Source organism: Aptenodytes patagonicus, chromosome 3, assembly GCF_965638725.1.
Source record: "Aptenodytes patagonicus chromosome 3, bAptPat1.pri.cur, whole genome shotgun sequence".
Classification (NCBI taxonomy): Eukaryota; Metazoa; Chordata; class Aves; order Sphenisciformes; family Spheniscidae; genus Aptenodytes; species Aptenodytes patagonicus.
The window spans coordinates 107,565,450-107,585,193 of NC_134951.1; the positions used below are offsets into that span (position 1 = coordinate 107,565,450).

The following is a 19,744-nucleotide window of genomic DNA, read 5'->3' on the forward strand; positions in this document are numbered from 1 at the left end:
GGCACTAATGTAACTAAGTAAAAAGAAAAGACAATGAACCAGAACTGTTTTGCTTTTTTTGAGAATGAGAAAACAGTATTTTATCTATCAATTCATTTTTTAGAAGAATGTAACGAGATAATAAGGAAATGAAATGTCAGACCTGATTAAGGTGAACTCAATTTCAAATTTTTCCAGCATACATTGATTCTGTGTTTCATCCTTATTCTTCTAAATCTTGTAAGAAAGTAATTGTTTTTGCATGTGCTTTTTGAGATTAATGTGCCAATTCTTTAATAGAAATACATTTTACCTAAATTTTCACTGCAGAAGTTTCCAAATGCTTTACTGCAAGACTCTTTATCCTGGCTGAATGGAACACAAGTGGGCTGAGACTGTAAATTGGCAAGTATAGAGCACTAAACACTTAGGTGATGAACTGGTGGTTGAAAAATATGGATACATTCACAAAAAGGCATTACTGTTTCCATGCCAAAATCTTAAGTGAAATAAAAAAGCCAGATTTAATATAAATGCTTATCACCAGTATTGACAAACTGACATATTTAGGTTACTGATAATATTAATATTGCAGTATTGGTAAATGGATTGTGTTTCCTTAACAGAGACCCCAACTGAAGAAAGAACTCAGTACTTGAGATGTCATGGGCAATACAGGTCCTGTCCCAGAGTGCACACTGACTGCTTGCTCATGAGACAGAGGGATTTTGTTTATTTGTTTCTTTGGGACCACAACTTTTCCTATTTCCGTGAGTTCCTAACCCTTCGTAGCTAAGGACTCTACAATAACAAGTGAAAGACAGATCACGGCATCGAGGCTGATGAGTATAGCTTGAAAAAGCAGTCCATTGGACAAGTCACCATTTTTCTTCACAGATGAGAATTAATACGGAGCACACTGTGCTGGTGTGAAGAAAGCATTTCAGCTGCATGACTACAGTAGTATGCCAGCAAGTCTACCAGACCTGGAAGCTGGAGAAAGGACACGGTGTTTGACATTGGGTCACTACTCAGCACAACCCTCTTCCAATTTACTCATCTTGGCATAGACTTAAAGCAGGCAGAGAATGACGCTTGTGCTTTTTGTGATGACCTGGACTGACATTTAGAATGCCCAAGTGCAGCTAAAGATAGAGGACCACTGTTCGCTTTGAACTGTTCTGCACGGTAAAGATAAAAAAAAGCAAAGTCCTGCATACATCTAGCATTCTCTCTGGTACTGAGCATAGGTTCAGAAAAACAACAGATAAATTGTTTGCTTTGGATAAAATTCTGGGACCACTTTAAAAAAAGAAGCTTGACTGTTAATCTGTCCTTGGAAAATATATTATTACTTTAAACAAAAAATGCATGAAGATCATCATATTCTTCTGCCAGACATCTTAGTTGCCATCTCTCAACAGAACAAGGGCATTATATCACAGCTGTAAAACTGAGCAGGTTTTCAGTTTAATGCTTAAAAGCATACTTGCTTTTCAGAATTTGGGGTACAAGTATTAAGCATCACTGCAAAATTTTATTAATACTGTTCTGTATGCACACAGTTCTTATTTTGATATATCTGAGCATGTAAGGTTGGAATTAGGAAAGCTAAAGCTTAGCCTGAATCTAGAAGAGGACATGAGGGGCAAGACGAGCTTCTACAGGCCCACTGGCAGGTTGCGGCATCTCTCTGAGGTTAATACAGGGACCGATTCTGATTAAAAAATTTATTAATAACCTGGGCAATAGGATGGGGTATACTCTCAGCAAGTTTGCAGTTGTTAGCAAAGGGGACTGCCACTGGTGTTCTAGACATAGAAAGCAGCTTTGAAGAAAAGGACTGAGGGTCAAGATGGATTACAAATTGAACACTGATCAGCAATGTACCCTTGAAATGATGAAGTCCAACATGCACTGGGCTGTATTAGAAATAAGGTAGGCAGCGGGTCCAAGGAGATGATTCTTGCCCTCTATTCATCATGTATAAGACTACATCTGGAATACTGTATCCAGTTGTGGATGCTCCAGTATATGAAAGATATTGGCACACTGGAGTGAATCCAGTGGAGGGGCACCAAGTTGGTCAGGGGTTGGAGTACCTAACGTATGAGTTGAAGCTGAGAGAACAGGGTTTGTTCAGTCTTAAGAGTAAAGCAGGAAGAGAACTTAACTGTTCAACTACCTTATGGGAGGATATAGAGAAGACAGACCCAGACTCTTCTCAGAGGTGCACAGTGAAAGGATGAGAGGCAAAAGACAAATTGTAACAACAGAAATCACAGTTAGATATCCGGATTTTTTTTTTTTCTATAATGAGGATGGTCAAAGATTGGAACAGGCTGTAGAATTTGAGAAGCTGTGGACTGTCCATCCGTAGAGAGAGATGCACAATACTCAAATATAAGATAAGGTTGCTCCAGGCATTTAACTAAATTGGCCCTGCTTTTAGTGGAGATTTGGAATAAATTTCTTCAAAAGGTCCCTTCAACCTAAATTATTTTGTGCTCCTGTATTTTCCTTCTCTGCAGGGACCAGTCCCTACCTCACTCAATCTGCTTATAAACATATGATTTTGAAGATGAAAGGGATATCCAACCATAGCTCTGAGAATCAAAACTCAGATAGGATAGGGGCTGCATTGGAGACTGAAAGACACTTTGTTAAACCTGCCATCCAAAACAGTCTCAACCAATGTTGAGCTACAAGACTGATTATGTCTTCATCTACTTTGAACTGGGAAGTCATCTGGAGATTCAGGGGTATCAGCAGAGACAAGCAACAGACTTGAAAAAACTTGGCAAATGACAGTCAGCTTGTGAGCCCTTTGAAAGAAAAAATACGTGGTACTGATGTTGATGTTGAACCGGTCTTTCCAGTTCAAAAACAGTAAGGTTAAAGACATGTTCTGGCCTGGTACCAGCCCTGTTCAGACTGGACAGCCAGAGGGCAGAGGCACAAACACAGACTCCTCAATAGCCTCCTCAGAGTCAGTCATTCTTTAATGGAAAGGGAATAGGAATCTCTTCCTCACACCAGACAGAGAGAAATCACTGGTGACCAATAGGAGTATCACCTTCACAAGTCCCACATGACTACCAGTCACTTCTTTGCTAATGAAAAGACTTCGACTTTGAGTCCCTAAAACACTTATTTCACACCCCTCCTTAGCTCCATCACAGGTTAGCACTTTCATCTCAGACACTGGTTATTTTACTTCATGCAGCTACTTAAGTGCAATTCTTTTGAAAAAGTTCCTGCAGGACTTCTTTCTTACTTTTGTAGCTTTGCAGGAGCAAATCGGCTCTTGAATTCATCAGCTTCATCGGCTACAATGTCTTGGGAGCTGGTGCCACTGTTGCACACAAGATTGGCTGTACTTAGGCTTTCGCTGCTGTTGAAGTGGTCAGCATCAAAACTCAGTACTGCAAACTCTATCAGCAGTCACAGTACCTTCTTCCAATCGCAGACTCATGAGGAAACACATGCCAGAGTGAGAGCTAGTGATTCGTACTTGTTTATCTGGTCACAGTTTGCTGGATCCAAAGAGAATCAGATTGACCTCTCTAGCTTGAGTTAATTCTCAGGGCACGGAAGTCATGGAAGAAGTGACCTTTACACAGAGCACCTGTCTAGGACATAATTTTGTCTTGGGCGGAAGACAAGACAGAGTCTTTGGCCATTTGGTAGCAGGCCAGCCATGTGTCTAGTTTAGTCATTCCAAAACTATAAAGCTAATAAGAGAGCTGTGACCTAAGCAAAGGGAAGGGTCAGGGAATACCGTCTTACACTGGCACTCAGGATAAGTGGTATAGCTTCTAATCTGTTCTGCAGTGCAAGTGCCTCCTGACCAAAGCTCCTAACAAAGACATCGTAGCTCATGCGCAACATGCTACACACCTCATTTTAACTTTCTATTAACCTTTTTTTGTGAGCTCAAGTGTACGGAAAAACCTTCTGTCATCATTATGTATGTGTAGAACACAAAGCTGCAAGGGTTGGAAAAGCACGCGTATACTCATCCTCTCTAAAATTCCTCATCTTAAGGCTATGGAGATGTTGAGGTCAGGAGTAAAGTGAGATTAAAAAAATTTTACTTGACTTAGGACAAATGCTAAGAAAATTATCTAATCACAGTTTTCAGTGCTAAAAATAATATAAATATAAAACTGCCGAAGATCTGGAAGTATGAGTAGAGAAGGAAAGTGTTTTGTCTAACTACTTTGTGCTTTTGGCTGCACTTTCAATTTAGTAAGTCCCCTTTTTCCTTTATAGTCAGAAGGTATTTTCTCATATTTGTTAGTCTTTCGCAGAACAATAGAAAGGAAACAAGGATCACATACCACAAGAATCTCCAGAAGAACCCAAGCCCCATGTTTGTCCCTGTGAATACCGTTTGCGTAAATAGTGCCCCTGTACTCTGAATTGCACACAGACAAGTCTTTTTAGGGTGGGACAGTAGTGTATGTATAGCATCGTACGCTATTAGCTCATGATCCTGGTCATTACTTGAGGGCAAAACTAAAGTAATAACATGTAATTAGCAAGACTTGTTATTGGAACTCATTATAATTTTTGAACTAAGGCTGCTTGAAAAAGAGGAAGCAATCAGGTCTAGCAGAATTCAAAATCCAGGAAAAAATTATCTGATGGAAAAGTCAGTAATATAAAAAGTAAATACAGAGTAAGTTATAGTTGACCTGAAAAGGAGAAAAATATATTTATACGTTTTAGGTCAGAAGTTTAAAAGAAAAGGCACATTAGATATAATGCCACGCAATAAAACAGGCTGTGACATGACAGCCATTAGCAAAACAGCTGAATTATAATAAATAAATAAATAAATGAAATTCAATAAAAATGCAGAAAGGGCAGGTTAGGGTATAAAGAGTAACAATACCCTCAAAAAACTCTAAATGTAAATGACTGCTTCTTGGACCAACTAGAAAGATATATTACTTTCAATGTAATACCTACTAGTTGGTGCAAGTAGTAACTATAGTTGACCCACAAAGCAATGGTGACCACAGTCTAATTACATTCAAAATCCTTGGGGGAAGAAAAATATGAAAATCCAGAGACATGTAACTAATAAAAAAATTTGAAAAACTGCAACAAACACATTCAACCTTAAAGGAAATCCTGGAAAAGATGGAAGCATGAGTACTTCTGAGCATGAGAGAGTCTTATTTAACAGACACCAAAAAGAAAGTTCATAGGCATTATCTCACAAATTTGCCTAATACAGGATTTGTGCAGCTTCCTCTACAGTGTCGGGAAAACAGTGACAGGGATGAGATGGGATTAAGCTGGACCACTAATTTCTGCCTATATGACAATCCTTATGTTTCAAATCGAAATGAAGAAATCGTAATGATTATAAAAAATACATCTACCTTAAAGAGAAAGCTTTATTAGGATACTGGAGAATTTCCATCATGAACTTTTTGATTTACAATTTAATTGATTTTGTTCTAGTATGAGAACTGGGAAATTGGGTAACTCTATACTTTCCCAGGAATGAACCAAAAGCTCTTTTCTAATCACTTCTAATCCAGCAAAGAGAATAATTCTGCTTTTCATATATTGATATCTTTCTTATTTATGATATAAATAACACATGTAACTTATTCTGAGCATTTGTTGGAGTCTTTTTGCTCCCCTTACATTTCACTGTGCACAGCATTTCAAAGTAAGTAAAACACAAAAATAACTTCTGGTTTGAAATTTCTTTAAATGCTGGACATATCTTAGTAGACAAAACTCACTGGTCATATCTGAATATACTTATTTGTATTTCTGAACTTACTGCAAGATAATCTGGGCCATATTTATTGTAAACAAACAAAAGCAATCCATTCAGTTGATCTGTTCTAAATTTGAATGAGATCTCAAATTCCGGTCCACCACTGAAAACATCTGAATGCAGTTCCAGGAACCCTTGAAAGAAAGTGAATACATGCATAAGTTTTATCAAATACACACATAAACAGGTTTCAGAAACCAAAAGCAAAAACCTAGGTGCTACTTTCTACTTTGACATGAACTCAGAGGTTTCAAGACTAAGGTTTACAACTTTATCACTCAGCTTTGTAGAGGACAGTTATCCATCATGTACCGCAACAAACCAAACTGGTGCAATGTCCTAAATTCTGCTACCTGGCATTTTTTTGACACATTATAGGCATCTGTGTCTCTTCAAAAGTGAAACTTCACCTTTTACATGCATATCAAATCTGCATACAGTTACAGCAGCAGCACCTGTCTGTGAATGCAATTCCTCTTTCATGCGGTAGTCTTCTGTAAACCCAGAAACCAAATTTTGAACCATTCAAAAATATTCCTATACAGCTAAAACTGCTTTGAAAAGCAGATCACTGCAATACTTTGGATACGATCACCTTTTATATATCAGGAACATACTTGGCTAGTGCAACAGCACAGCAAACTACCTTTGCCAAGAAACTGTGCTCCTTCTGAGAGGACAACGGGGCATCCTTCCCAAAAATGACAGACATTGTTTTGCTCTTCAGCATCCTGCCAGTTCAAAGATTCCCAGTTTTCAAAGGGAGTATGCACTTTTTTCAAAAATATGTCACTGAGACACCCCACAAATCCTTTCCGGACTATCATCTTCATCCCTGCAAAAAAGGAAAATATTTTTTTTAAGCCAATCACCTGCAACTAAACACAGGGATTGATTTATACGTTTTATACATGCTCACCCTATCTTATATGTCCATGTGTGCATTGATAACCAGCCAGCAATCACTTCATAAAGCTGGTCTCCAAGCTAAATCCAGATTTCTGAATGGGTCTAGTCACTAAAGACAGCAGCTACAGCTATGTAGCTGGAAAATATTAAACTTTTTGAGATTTTGCATACAGGTACTTTCACATCAACAGTGTAAATCTACTCCATGAAGATTCCAAGGAAATTTTTCAGGTTTACCCTCTTTAAAAAAAACAATAATTGTGAAGAAAGGCATGCATCTGCTGAATAGGAAGAAACAGTGTTGCAAAAGCTAAGGCAGATGAATACACGTTTAGAAGCTTCATTGGGAAGTTCTTCTTTCCTTCTTTGGATAAAAAAAAAAAAAAAAAGCGATTCATGGCCGCTATCTCTTTCTTTACTGGGGACAAAATTCTAAAGCAGGTTTTACAGACAGTGTTCTCTTGAATGGTATTTATAGTCAATCTCATTTTGATTATTTAGCTGAGGTTTTTGAGGGAGGCATCCTGGATTACTTTATGAACCAAAGTTTTAGAAGAACACATGCACGTATTTCTGGTTTTAGTAAAGCGACACAAAGAAAGATAGAGGAAGTTGTACTCCAGTGTACCTCACATCAAGTCATCAACTAGATTTCACATCCTTATCAGTGGTGGGAACGCAAACTTAATACAAACAATTTGGCTTTCAGGTTAATATGAAAACAACAAAAGCCTAGATATGAATCCACTGAGAACAGCTGATTGTATGCTGGTATTGTATGTAGTCACCTCCTCTCTGTTGTCTGCTGGTAGAATACACTTGGTAAATATACCAAGTTTATATATGAAGACATGTTTATTGATTTTTCTGAAAGCCAGCTACAATCCAGCTCCACATAAATATAGCTGTAGAATACAGATATATTCATACACCACTGAGTTCAATGCAACAATCCCTGAAGGATCCAAACTCACACCAAAAAAGGCCAGCATTTTGTATCCCTGCATCCAGGTGGGATGCATAACCCCGTGCTTAAGCTAATAAAAACAATTTGTATGTGTACTTTGGAAAAGAATTTGGGAATCTAGAATGTAAAACATACATACCCGTAAGTTTCACATGCATACCAGTTAGTTCTGTGTATAAAATTCATTAAAATGTACACAGACCTCATACACTGCTTTACTGATGATGAAATCAGCCATATAGATATTTCAATCTATCCTGAAACATAAAATTCGAGAAACTGTACAGACTTATTTTTGATTAAAACAATTATGTAAATAATTATGCAAATTAAGTACTGTCCTCCTGTTTGACACAATGTCAATACAGCCCACAGTACCGCAAAGGCAGTTAACTCGGTGCCACTTACAGGATTTGTCGTATTATACAGACCACAATCATACTCACCTACATCCTTTCTTACAATAGTATAACCCTGTGGAAGTCCTCCAACAAAAACTCCCGTGTTCTCTCCAATAATGGTGCTGCCACTAGTTGCTAAGGAAGAACCTGAACAAAATAGGTCATTACTCGTGTTCAATGATTTCCACAGATTTTCAACTCAATAACAGAATATTGACATTTGAGAAAAGAGGCTAATGTAACACAATATGCTAATACTTGCCCATACATATCCTGGAAATATTCATAATTCTATTTTACAAAAGAATATTAACACAATCATAGAGTCACAAGCACAAAAAGACAAACTCCTCACACAGTATTAAATTACCAAAGATTCACAGTGGACAGATACCTCAGAATCACAGACAAAACAGTAGTGATTTTGTCAGAAAACTGAGTGAATTTTTTTGCTGTATGGATGAAGACAGGCAGTGGAAAAGTAAGCAAGTGAGCTTGCTTATATTACCCTGAGTAATACCAAAATAATGGCTTTAAACTAAAGGGGGGTAGATTTAGACTAGATATAAGGACGAAATTTTTTACGCTGAGGGTGGTGAAACACTGGCACAGGTTGCCCAGAGAGGTGGTGGATGCCCCATCCCTGGAAACATTCAAGGTCAGGTTGGACGGGGCTCTGAGCAACCTGATCTGGTTGAAGATGTCCCTGCCCACGGCCGGGGGGTTGGACTAGATGACCTTTAGAGGTCCCTTCCAACTCAAACTATTCTATGATTCTAATAAAGCAAAATGGAACTGGATTGATTACCTGTGTACTGCCCATCCACTGTGATGTTTCCCAGTGCTTGAATTCTTGTAGCAATTATTTGGTGCCAACTGTTATCGTTGTACTGTTTTCCACCATCATTAGTTGGAGTGACTGCTACCGCAGATCCCTTTTTATTAACAGAAGAATCTGATTTAGAATATTATGAAGGCAAGATTCAGAATTATACCTTACTCTTTATACCACTCTGTGGTATAAAACATCTAAAAATAAAGACAAAAGTCCTCTGTTTAACTTCTTTCAGAATACTGAATGATGTTTAGGACTGATTTCCCCACTAAATTAACCTTCTCAAATAATAAATGAGGGATCAAGGATCCAGTTCAGTTTCTATTAAAAATAGAAAACCCTGTGTAGTTCCCCTGACAAAGACGAGGATGAGGCACAAATTACTGAGGGTCATGTCACTTGGATTTTTTTATTTTTTATTTATTTTTTTAATGAAGTCTCTATTTAACTACTTCATGGATTGCTGTGGCTGTAAAGTTTGATGGCCATGATTCAATGTGCCATCCACAGAAAGGAACTGCGTATCAGGATTGCTGACTGCAGCGCCTGTCTACAGGAAGGGACCCAAAAAATAGATGTATTTATAGGACAGCATGAAGATGCGTGTTCTGTCCCTGTTGACCTGGTATCAAAAGGACTTGAATTTTTTGGTGAGAGAGTATATTTATGAAGGAAAAGGTCATACCAAGAGATTCCGGGGAAAAAAAAAATAGAAGGTAGTTATTGAGGATGTTTTTACCGTACAAGGGGTGCTTGTAAATATGTTTTTAAATTTAACTAGAATTTTTACCTTGTTTTATTAAAACAAAAAATATAATTGTATGAGGGAGTGAATTTAGAGACATCCATGACAAAATGCAGAGATATCTTTTCTGAATTGCTGAATAAGAGGAATACAACAGATGCTGTTGCTAAGCGGAATTTCGAGACTGTAAACAACCAAACAAAATACCCCACAAAATCATACAATGATGCAATAAAATTCATGTGTTTCAAGAATTTTCCTGAGATTTATATCCAAATAGTCTTCTAACTCCCCAATAATTCCTATAATATTGCCTCAGGACCTTATACTGTACTTGAACCATGTGGGAACTCGAAGTTATTCTGCTGAATTCACAAAATAGAATTGTCCTATGTAGCAGGCAACTACTAAATGGAAAACATTTCTTTGCATAGGCACTACATAATATTAAAGAATCATGACCTCTGCAGTTACTTTATGGCTTAAGACAAGCTTCAAAAAAACAATTTCCAAAAAATAGGCAAAAGAAAAATAAAAGGTTCCTTATAATTTGGGGGTCTAGCTTGTTACTTTGCAGTAGCAAACCAGACAGTTCCGAATTTTGGTTTTTCCAGATCTTCTAGTACTCCTGGTGGCTCAAGAACCTTAGAGTTACACATATGAAGAAAACCTGTTGATAAAAACAACCACCTATTGTGATTAATACTAAAAAGGTCTTGTTAAAATTCAGTACTCTGCCTTTAGTTATGTGCATCTATTAGAAATTCCTTGTCAGCATACAGATTTATAAACACAGTATACATTTTACAGTACATTTTGAATTGGGGACTGTCACTGTGTATCCTATGTATGAAAAGATATAGGATGTGTACATACATACACAGTTACGGAAAAAATAATTTCCCATGATTATTTACAGCACATTTCCTACTCCATTCAGCCAACATCTTGGTAGCGAGGCAGTTTGTACAGCAGCCCTCTGTCCCATGATAACAATACAAAGCTATATATCCTTACATACTAATGTGCACTTTTTCATATACTATTTTTTATTGTCTTCTCTCCTATTTCAACATTTTAATATTTTACAAACACACATTTCATTATCGTAGTTTAATAATTAAAACCAGAACTGGTGTCATGCCCAATTAATGTGCCCTAGTAGCATGCCCATTAGTTTTTCCATTAGTGAATTCAACAATACTAATGGGATTACTAGCATGGGATGCTAATTGGGCGTGACATAAGAAACTGGCTTACTTCTTAGCATACCCTTGCTAATGATGAAATTAATGAGCATTTTATTAAATGCTGTCTCATCAAAGTGTACTTAGTTAGCGTTAAAATTGTTACAAACGATGCTGCATTCTAAAGATCAGGTGCCTGAATAAGTGGATCTTCATATTATGTTTGGCAACAGTCTAGAGCATTAACAGTTTTATACATCAGAAACCACATTTATTTGTAACCAATTCAATCTGGGACCACACAACCATATGTGCTAACCTGTGCTTAATTTCAGGAGAAAAAAAAGAAAAAAAAAAAAAAGACGGTGTTCAGGATTCAGCATGCACTGCATTGGAGGCCTTTGTACAACATTTTATCCAGAATCACTCGAGTGACTCTGTGATGGCATTCAAATAGCCTGTTGTGAAATGGCTTGTTATGCATTTTGGAAATTACTCATAGGGAACCAAATCTGGATTAGTTTGCTGAGCCACACAATAAGTTTTAATTTTTAGTAGCTTTCAGTAACAACTAAGTAAATATGAATCTCTGCGGCTCTTCATGATGATGATTACACTCATGAAAATATGTAGAAACATCACAAATATTGATCCTCAAAGATACTGTCTAGGTGCCAAAGTCTGAATGCAACTACACTTCTCCCAGTCAAGTTCTTCCAACGCCCAAACTCCTATGACTGAGAAGGTGGACAAGTACTGAAGTTTTGCCAGTGCCAAGCAGCAAGGTATAGTCGGGGTTCATAGCTAGGTATTCTCCATCTCCCTTTTTTTGGGAGTAACAGCTCACCTTCAGACTGTGCCTACTACTTCGGCCTCTGCACAAACCACAGGCAACAAAAAAAAAGTAGTGAGTGTTCCGCCTTTTTTCTGTAAAGTTTAGTAAATGGATCATCTTCTAAAATGGAAGAGCTGGATCCAATTCCCTCCATATTGTGAGAAGAATCCCGATACTCTATCCTCAGAAGACTGTCCTAATCACTAAGGAAAATGGTGCTCCAGATTGGCCTTAAATTTCCACTGTTAGTGATTTCACTTTGTATAAAATATTCAGTGCTTCCCTGGGAAAAAGATAGAACAAATGACCTGTAGCCACTGAAATATAACTATAAATTTAGCTAGAGTTGATTGTGTAGTTCAGGGGAGGATTTAAAGGCATTATGATGAAAAGAAACTCCACAGACAGCTGAAGGTTTGCAGACACAATGAGTTTGAAGGAAGGTCTATGGAACGATTTGATTATGCAGACAAGACTGAGGAAGACATCTGCTAGTAAAAAGACTCATGCTTTCTGGACCATGAGTAGAAACCTGCAAAGAATGACAATAAAACAATAAGGAAGGAAAAACGAGCAGCTAGACAACACAAAAGGGAGACAAAAGAGATCGTCAGACAACAGCTAGATGAATGGTGGTATACGTAAAATTGAGAGAAGTATGAATAGACAGGAAGAAAAGGATTTGAAATTAACACTAAGGGAAAGGAGAAGTTAGGCTGCTGAAGATTCCCCACTAAGACGACTTGGCAGGACTATCCCCAGAACAGATACAACAAAGAGAAAATGCACTGCTGATCATGAGCAAAGATACGTACCAGAAACCTGAAAGGAACTAAGGGTAAAAATAATTAACCTGCGACAGGACACAGCTGGAAGGGAGCACAGAGTATTACACCACACTGCTATAGAAAAAAAGCAGCAGAGGCACAACTGTCATCAAAAAGAATTTTTGCAGCTTTTAAGAGAAGAGCACAGAGGCAGGGCCATAAATGCTTATCGTATATGCCACGACCATAATTAGAGAAAACAATGCATATAACCTGGTTAAGAAACCACATTATGTCAATAAGAAGTAATTAAAGCATTTGCACACTAATGCAAATTGTGATGCACAATTGAAGGATTAAGAATTGCTGCTAAAGAACATGATACCTGACGTTATAGGATAGGAATAGCAAATAATGGCAAAAAGAAAAAAGAAAGAAACTATGTAGAAAACATAGAAACAAAGGTAAAGATAGTAAGGTAGCACAGCATATTAAGGATACAGAAGACTGAAAAATTTTTATAACTGAATTATCACAGGTAAAAGTTTTAGAAAAAGATACTAAAAGAATTGTATTGGTGTAGGCCACGGTACCCTACTTCTGAATCGGAGAAGGCACAGGAATCTCTTCCATGTTTATTAATGAGAAATTAGAAAACATTAGCTTTCAAGATATATCTATAGCAAATCAAATGTTAAGACCTACACTATTCCTGAAAGCTTTGAATAAAAGATTGGGATTTTTTTTCTACAAACAGTCACTGAACCAGCAATATAGGCTATTTTAGACTTTGTAAGAGGAGGGAACAATATGGAAGTGATGGTCATAAAAATCAGCACGGGACAGAGTTGTCCCAAGCTGATTCAAATGAAACACAAAGATAAACAGAGATATATTCATAAACAAGTAATTTGTTAAAATTCAAGATAGTAACTCTTGAAAATATTGCTGAACTGAGAAGCTCTAGGGATTGAATATGGACAAGACCTGCATTTTTTACAGTTAAAAGATGGGGAAAAAAGGGATAAAAAGAAAAGCCCCAAACCAGTCACTCTTCCACCTGTCCCCCTTCCTCCCCATTCCCTAAATACTGTGAATCCAAACAAATACAACATCTAGGGAATGAGTCCAACCTAGCTGACATAAAGCTACTTCAGAAGGTGCAAATCTGCAAGGAGGGCTAGGAATACTATCTGAAGCACTAAAATACTAGTTGAAAGATATCCACTCCCATTAAAACAAACAACCAAAAAAAAAGAATCAAACTATTACACCTAGAAGGATCATGCAAAGGAAATAAAAATTCCTTTTCAGTTAAGTGAAGGTAGCAGTGTAAAACAGGTAAAACAGAACTAGAGCCTATTAAAATGTGGATGAGAGCAACATTAACAACAATGTTAAGCATGGTCCCAAAAATTGAAGTACACACTGATTCAGTTTGCAGCAAGGAAAAGAAGATATAGCCTGTGTATATATGCAGTGAAAATAATGGAAATGTGTATCTTGGGGACAGAAGCAGATTAATGGTTTCTAGCACGGGGATCGCATACATGCTAGCCTCTGTGTAGCACCATGCCTTCTCTACAGATTCTCCAGAGCTGAGGAGGAGCTTCACTGCTGCACAACACCCCTGCACGTTCATGGAGCACCAGTGCATGGTGCCTGGACCATGGCAGAGCTCAGGAAGCAAAGGTTAACAGTGGATCGTCAAATCTCTAAATTCCCACCATTTCATACCATTAAGCGTTTCTGCTCAACCCCCCCGGAGCAGTAGACACAATCACATAATTAGACACTGAGGCGTGACGGAAGACAGGGCTGATATAGCGACCAGGCCTTCCAGCAACACGGAGGCAGCGGTAACCTTATGAAAAGGACGCACGTATATGGATACATACGATACCACATTCTGCCGGTATCATTAGAAAACCCGATAATTACTTACAGTTTCTTCTATACTTATGAAATATAAGTGAGTCCGTAATGCTTTTTTATTCCACGAGGAGATCCAATTTTGGGGTGCAGACAAAACAGAAAACACCCAAACAGAAATGCAAGGAATGTGGCCTTATTTTTAATTTTGTGGAATTTATTTGATAATATTTCCCTCATTATTTATGTCTTTGCTGTAGTCATTATTACTAGAAGTGAGAGACTACTTTCATCACATTGATGGCAACACGCTGATTTCAGTAGGAAAAGACAAAGTCTCAAGACGGGAGGCTTAAAAATAATTGACTAAAAATAGACAACCTTTATTTGCTAATTCAAAAACTAGTTCTGCCCACCTTTGACATCTTGGTACTTTAAGCTGTAGTGGTGTTTGGTGGTACTGACAAAAAACCCCAACCCATAAAAATGCAAAAATGAAGTCGTGAATTGTGGCAAACACAAAAAAAGAGCAAAGCTTTTGTGTTTCTCTCCCCAAAATGTCCAGTTACCTAAGGGTTCTAAAGAGCCAGATAACTTGTATCAATTAAATAATAATAATTAAAAAAGGATAAGTATGTAAAGAAGTACTGAAAGAAATAACATACGCTATTTTCATAGGATCCTGTCTTTTATTGTACCTGTGGATCAAAAAGAAAGTAAGGACGCCCACTCCTCAGTTGAAGTGCAATGTATTCCTCTTGATTCCCAGGTGATGCAGAGAAAAAAATCAAACCATCAGGTTCCCGGGTTCTAAATTTCACTTTAATACCTGGTTAGAAAAAGAAAGCAGATGGTTAATGCCAGAAATGGTTCTTATGCATTCTAACAGTGTAATTACAAAAAAAAAGTTGTTTTAAAAACAGCAGTAAAATAGCAAACCAAAATCATGGAAGTTTTGTTCACCTAAAACCCCTGCCAGTCATTGCAGGAGAAATTTTACTAATCCAGACTGAACCAGCCTTTGAGAGAAATGTCTGTGATTTCAGAGCCCTTACTCATCTGTAAAAAAAGACATGCAATTGTGACTTATGCTGTTCAGTAACTTCTTTCTTAAAAAAATGTAATTCAAATATTGGCATACTATTCTAATAGTTGATGTTTTACGTGTAGATTTTCACTTGTCCCTTAACATTTCTATTCATAAAGTAGGAATGAGGTTCCTGCATGGAAGGATTTCTATGAAGAATAGTGCGGGTTTGGTTCCAAAAGACAGATATAGATATACAGCCACACATATTTATATGTATATTTATATATATTCTTTTATAAATACAGATATCTAAGTGCACAAAGAACACCTGAAAAAGAACAAGTGTTAACAAAAATTGGACGTATCTCAAGGAATAATTGATGAACTCGGCTTAATTAAGAACTTTCCAGATCATTATCGATAGTCCTCCAGTTGGCTTCTGATAAAATATTGTCTCAGCACATGAAATGTCATTCAAATCACATACAAGAAAAAAAAACAACCTGCTTTTTTACATTACTTTTTACCACAAATAAAATATCAAAACAATGAACTAATTAAACAGCTTGTAAATATTAGAATATTGTTGTCCATGGTATAAAACTTACTCAGTAACTGTCTAAGGACACATTAATGAAACAATTCATAAATTATGTATCCAGTTTTGAGAAGTGTAATTATGAATAAACAAGTTTTGGATAACCACCAATCTTTTATGACTATAACACCTTTCTTTTAAGCTATCTCCTGGAACATCATCTTGCAGAAACAAATAAGAAAATTACAAAACCATATGCCCAATTTGGCCCAACTTTTCTGACGTGCAAATCCAGATATCGCAGGTTGAGTCTATGGCGGCGCCATGCCTTTACTGTACTAATTTTTTTGCAAAGGGACACGAAAAGGCAGCCATAGCAACATCTACCTATATTATACACTTCCGTGACAATTCTGTGTAAAATTCTTTTTACAGAACAGGATAATTTATTGGGTTTTACCCAACTTCATCAAACTATTCAGCCTTTTCATACTGTCCTGGTTTTGGCTGGGATAGAGTTAATTTTCTTCCTAGTAGCCGGCATAGTGCTGTGTTTTGGATTTGGCATGAGAACGATGTGATAACACACTGATGTTTCAGTTGTTGCTAAGCAGTGTTTATACTAAGTCAAGGACTTTTCAGCTTCCCATGCCCTGCCAGCGAGGAGGTGCACAAGAAGCTTGAGGGGGCACAGCCGGGACAGCTGACCCAAACTGGCCAGAGGGATATTCCATACCATACGACATCATGCCCAGTATATAAGCTGGGGGGAGTTGGCCGGGGGGCAACAATCACTGCTCGGGGACTGGCTGGGCATTGGTAGGCAGGTGGTGAGCAATTGCATCATGCATCACTTGCTCTGTATATTCTTCTATTATTATTATTATTACTATTACTACTTTATTTTATTTCAGTTATTAAACGTTCTTATCTCAACCCATGAGTTTTCTCACTATCTTATGTCAGGCAGAAAACAGTAAGTGACAAATTTTTTTCTTGTAGACAGCATCCATATTTAAAAAGATTAAAGAATTATAATTCTGATACACATTCACACTAGACCATGCTTGTGAATTACCTATACCCATAAGAAATATCCTTTGACCCCATTTCCTAATAACATAAATGTTTTCATGCACATCACATGATGCACTCACAGATATGAAACATATTCTCTAGGCAATGAAAATCAGTCACGCTATTAAAATACCTACAAAAAGCAGTTGTACACAAGTAACGCCCAGAAAGTAAAAAACTCAATAAATAGTGTCCATACACTTAAGGAAAAGCATAGCTTTGCCTGGCTCAGAAATAACCACTATTGCTGTACTTTGAGGTTCCAGATATTTCCAGCTGCAGTATCTGCTGGAGAGGGTGAGACTGATGGCCTCTAATCCCAGCACTGGAGAGCACAGTTAATTTAACAAGCTGCCAGTATTTTTATCAAGCTGCCAAAAGACATTTCTGAAGACCAGAGGATCCCTCCTCACACCTAATTCAGAAGGACAAACACAAACAAAATAATTGAGTTTCTGCAAAAGCACCATTATTTTATAATGTTGTGTTAGAAAATATAAATTAAATAGTTCATAACAGTAACATTGCAGTAATTCTAAAAGTTTCCAAATGCTATGCGGGAGCTTTCTTTCTTCTTTGGATATTGAAGAGGTTTACAAACTTTAATTCCTGCTCCCTAGCTTCATATAACGTATTGATGAGTCAGGAACCATCGTTTTCAGTAATAGCCCATACAGCAAATTCTTCTAAATTCATTTATCACCTATTACATAATTCAGAAAAGGACTCTGCCCCTTTAAGTTGAGGTATCTTTGGAGTTTCTCATGAGATAAGGAAGTTCGTATAAGCCAGCTCTAAAAAAGTACTTTCATACCTCAATAGTAATATTTTCTTGTATTTGTAGAAGTGAGTACAACGGGGAAACCAAATATTAAGCAAACTTTTGCCCCATCGATAATATTTTCACTGGAAATTTCACTTGTGAAATTAATATTTTTCACAGGAACATACTAATTAAAAAAAAAACCTGAAAAGATTCTCAAGTCCAGGTTGGACCTCATGGTCAAAACAAAACATAGCCAGGAATCCCATTCAGACTTGTAACAGCCAGGTGTATGTCATTTTTTTGCCTTATTGACACTGAGTACTGAGAATGGATCTTACTTAACCTGCACACAGAAACCTTTCCTTTGAAAATCTGAAAAGTTTCACAGAACTTAAAAAGCACATTTCTGGGGTAAAAAACAACAGGAAAGTCTACTACAAATTAAACATTAATGTATGTCATTCAAATAAAATCTTTAATTCCATTTCAGATTATAGCTGCAATTGGAGAAGCTGTCAGAATTCCTTTAATTATAAATAAAGAAATTTCTTCAATTTCTGTAATTGAATTTCTTTAATTATAATGGCATTGTACAAAACATAATACAAGTGTATACAGTGAACATAAAAGACAAAAAGAACACAGTAATAAAAGGACAAGTAGCATAAATTACTAATATTATTATTAATGTTTTAAAGTATCCCAAAGTGTGTTAGGGCAGACTCTACCCTTTTATAAGGATCTGCAGAGCTTCAGCTTATGCTGTAGTGGATTGTGATTGGATTTTTATCCTGGCTTCATAGCTGGCACATCCAGGTTAGTAGAGGAATGAGGATGTGAGTGGCCAATGTGGGCATTTTAAAGGCATTAAACTGAGCAGCAGTATCAGCACGCTACCCTGCGAGGGCACACCGTTTTGAGAGTTCCTTTTAGTAACGGGCTGATATCAAAACGAAAAAGATATACTATTACAGTAATGTCAGATGAGTCAGAACCCAGCTTTTTGTGGGTGCATATACATGAAATATACATGCATATACAGAAAATGCGTATGAAACAATGTTTATATCCCCTCCTTGCCTCCCTCATGTAAGGTTTGCAAGTCTGAACTTCAGCAACATTTCAGATTCAGACTCAGATTCATATCTGGATTCAGATTCTTCCGCCGCAATTCAACATAGCTTGCAAGATCTGCACAAAAGTATTTAACAGGCAAGAATATGCTCTTTAGAGGCTGACTGCATTTTTGCTTAAAGCAAGTTTACAGAGCACACGGAATTATTTTGAGTTTAGAAGAGCCAGTTGGTAGTCATGGGGGAAAAATGAATTAATTAGAGCAACTCCTAGATTAGCATAACATATACTAACAATTTATAATTATTAGAGCAATAAGACTAACTTCTGACTAACATTAAACATGTTTTCTTGCAAAATGAAAAGTTAAGAATAGGGGGGTTTGACCAAGAAACTTTATTCACCCAAACTAACGAGGTTTTACTTCCTGTGAAACACCTTTCCAATTTAACTGAGTTGAATGTAGTTTAAAAAAAAAGTCAGCATTTCAAAATACAACAACATTCAAAGTACTCAAAAAATGTCTTTTGACTTTTTAAAAGAGGGAACAATGTAGGCAGAGGGGCAAGGTAATAGAAGACATCTTTTACAATAACAGCTGAGAGATTTCAGCAGTGACCTACTTAAGAGTAATCCCTTTGTCCCATGCACTCAGCTAAAACACCTGTAAAGTACCTTTCTCTACAACTGGATGTTCAGGGTCCAGCTCAAAATAGCCAACAAATGTAAGTTGTTAGACTCATTAAATACATAGAAGTTGCTACAAGTCTCAAAAGTCCCATGCCCCTTCACCAAAACCTATATATAACCACATGAACAAATCTGTCCAAAAGTGACAAGAACAGCCATATCAATGTATTTCCAACCTGGATGCGGTCAGCAAGAAAACCGGTAGCTTAATTTTCACAAATACATCAAATACCAACCCATATGCATAACATTAAAACGTAAGAATA

General features: G+C 37.1%; 1 protein-coding gene across 1 annotated transcript in view; it reads right to left on the reverse strand.

Moving 5' to 3' along the window:
* The window catches only part of USH2A (usherin), a 405,495-nt gene that overhangs the window by 248,884 nt on the left and 136,867 nt on the right, over positions 1-19,744 (reverse strand). Inside the window, exons 21-25 of the mRNA XM_076334572.1 lie at positions 15,002-15,132; positions 8,871-8,997; positions 8,108-8,209; positions 6,432-6,620; positions 5,789-5,919 (exon numbers count right to left, since the gene is read on the reverse strand). Of these exons, the coding sequence (XP_076190687.1) occupies positions 5,789-5,919; positions 6,432-6,620; positions 8,108-8,209; positions 8,871-8,997; positions 15,002-15,132 (680 nt within the window). The remainder of the gene's footprint in view (positions 1-5,788; positions 5,920-6,431; positions 6,621-8,107; positions 8,210-8,870; positions 8,998-15,001; positions 15,133-19,744) is intronic.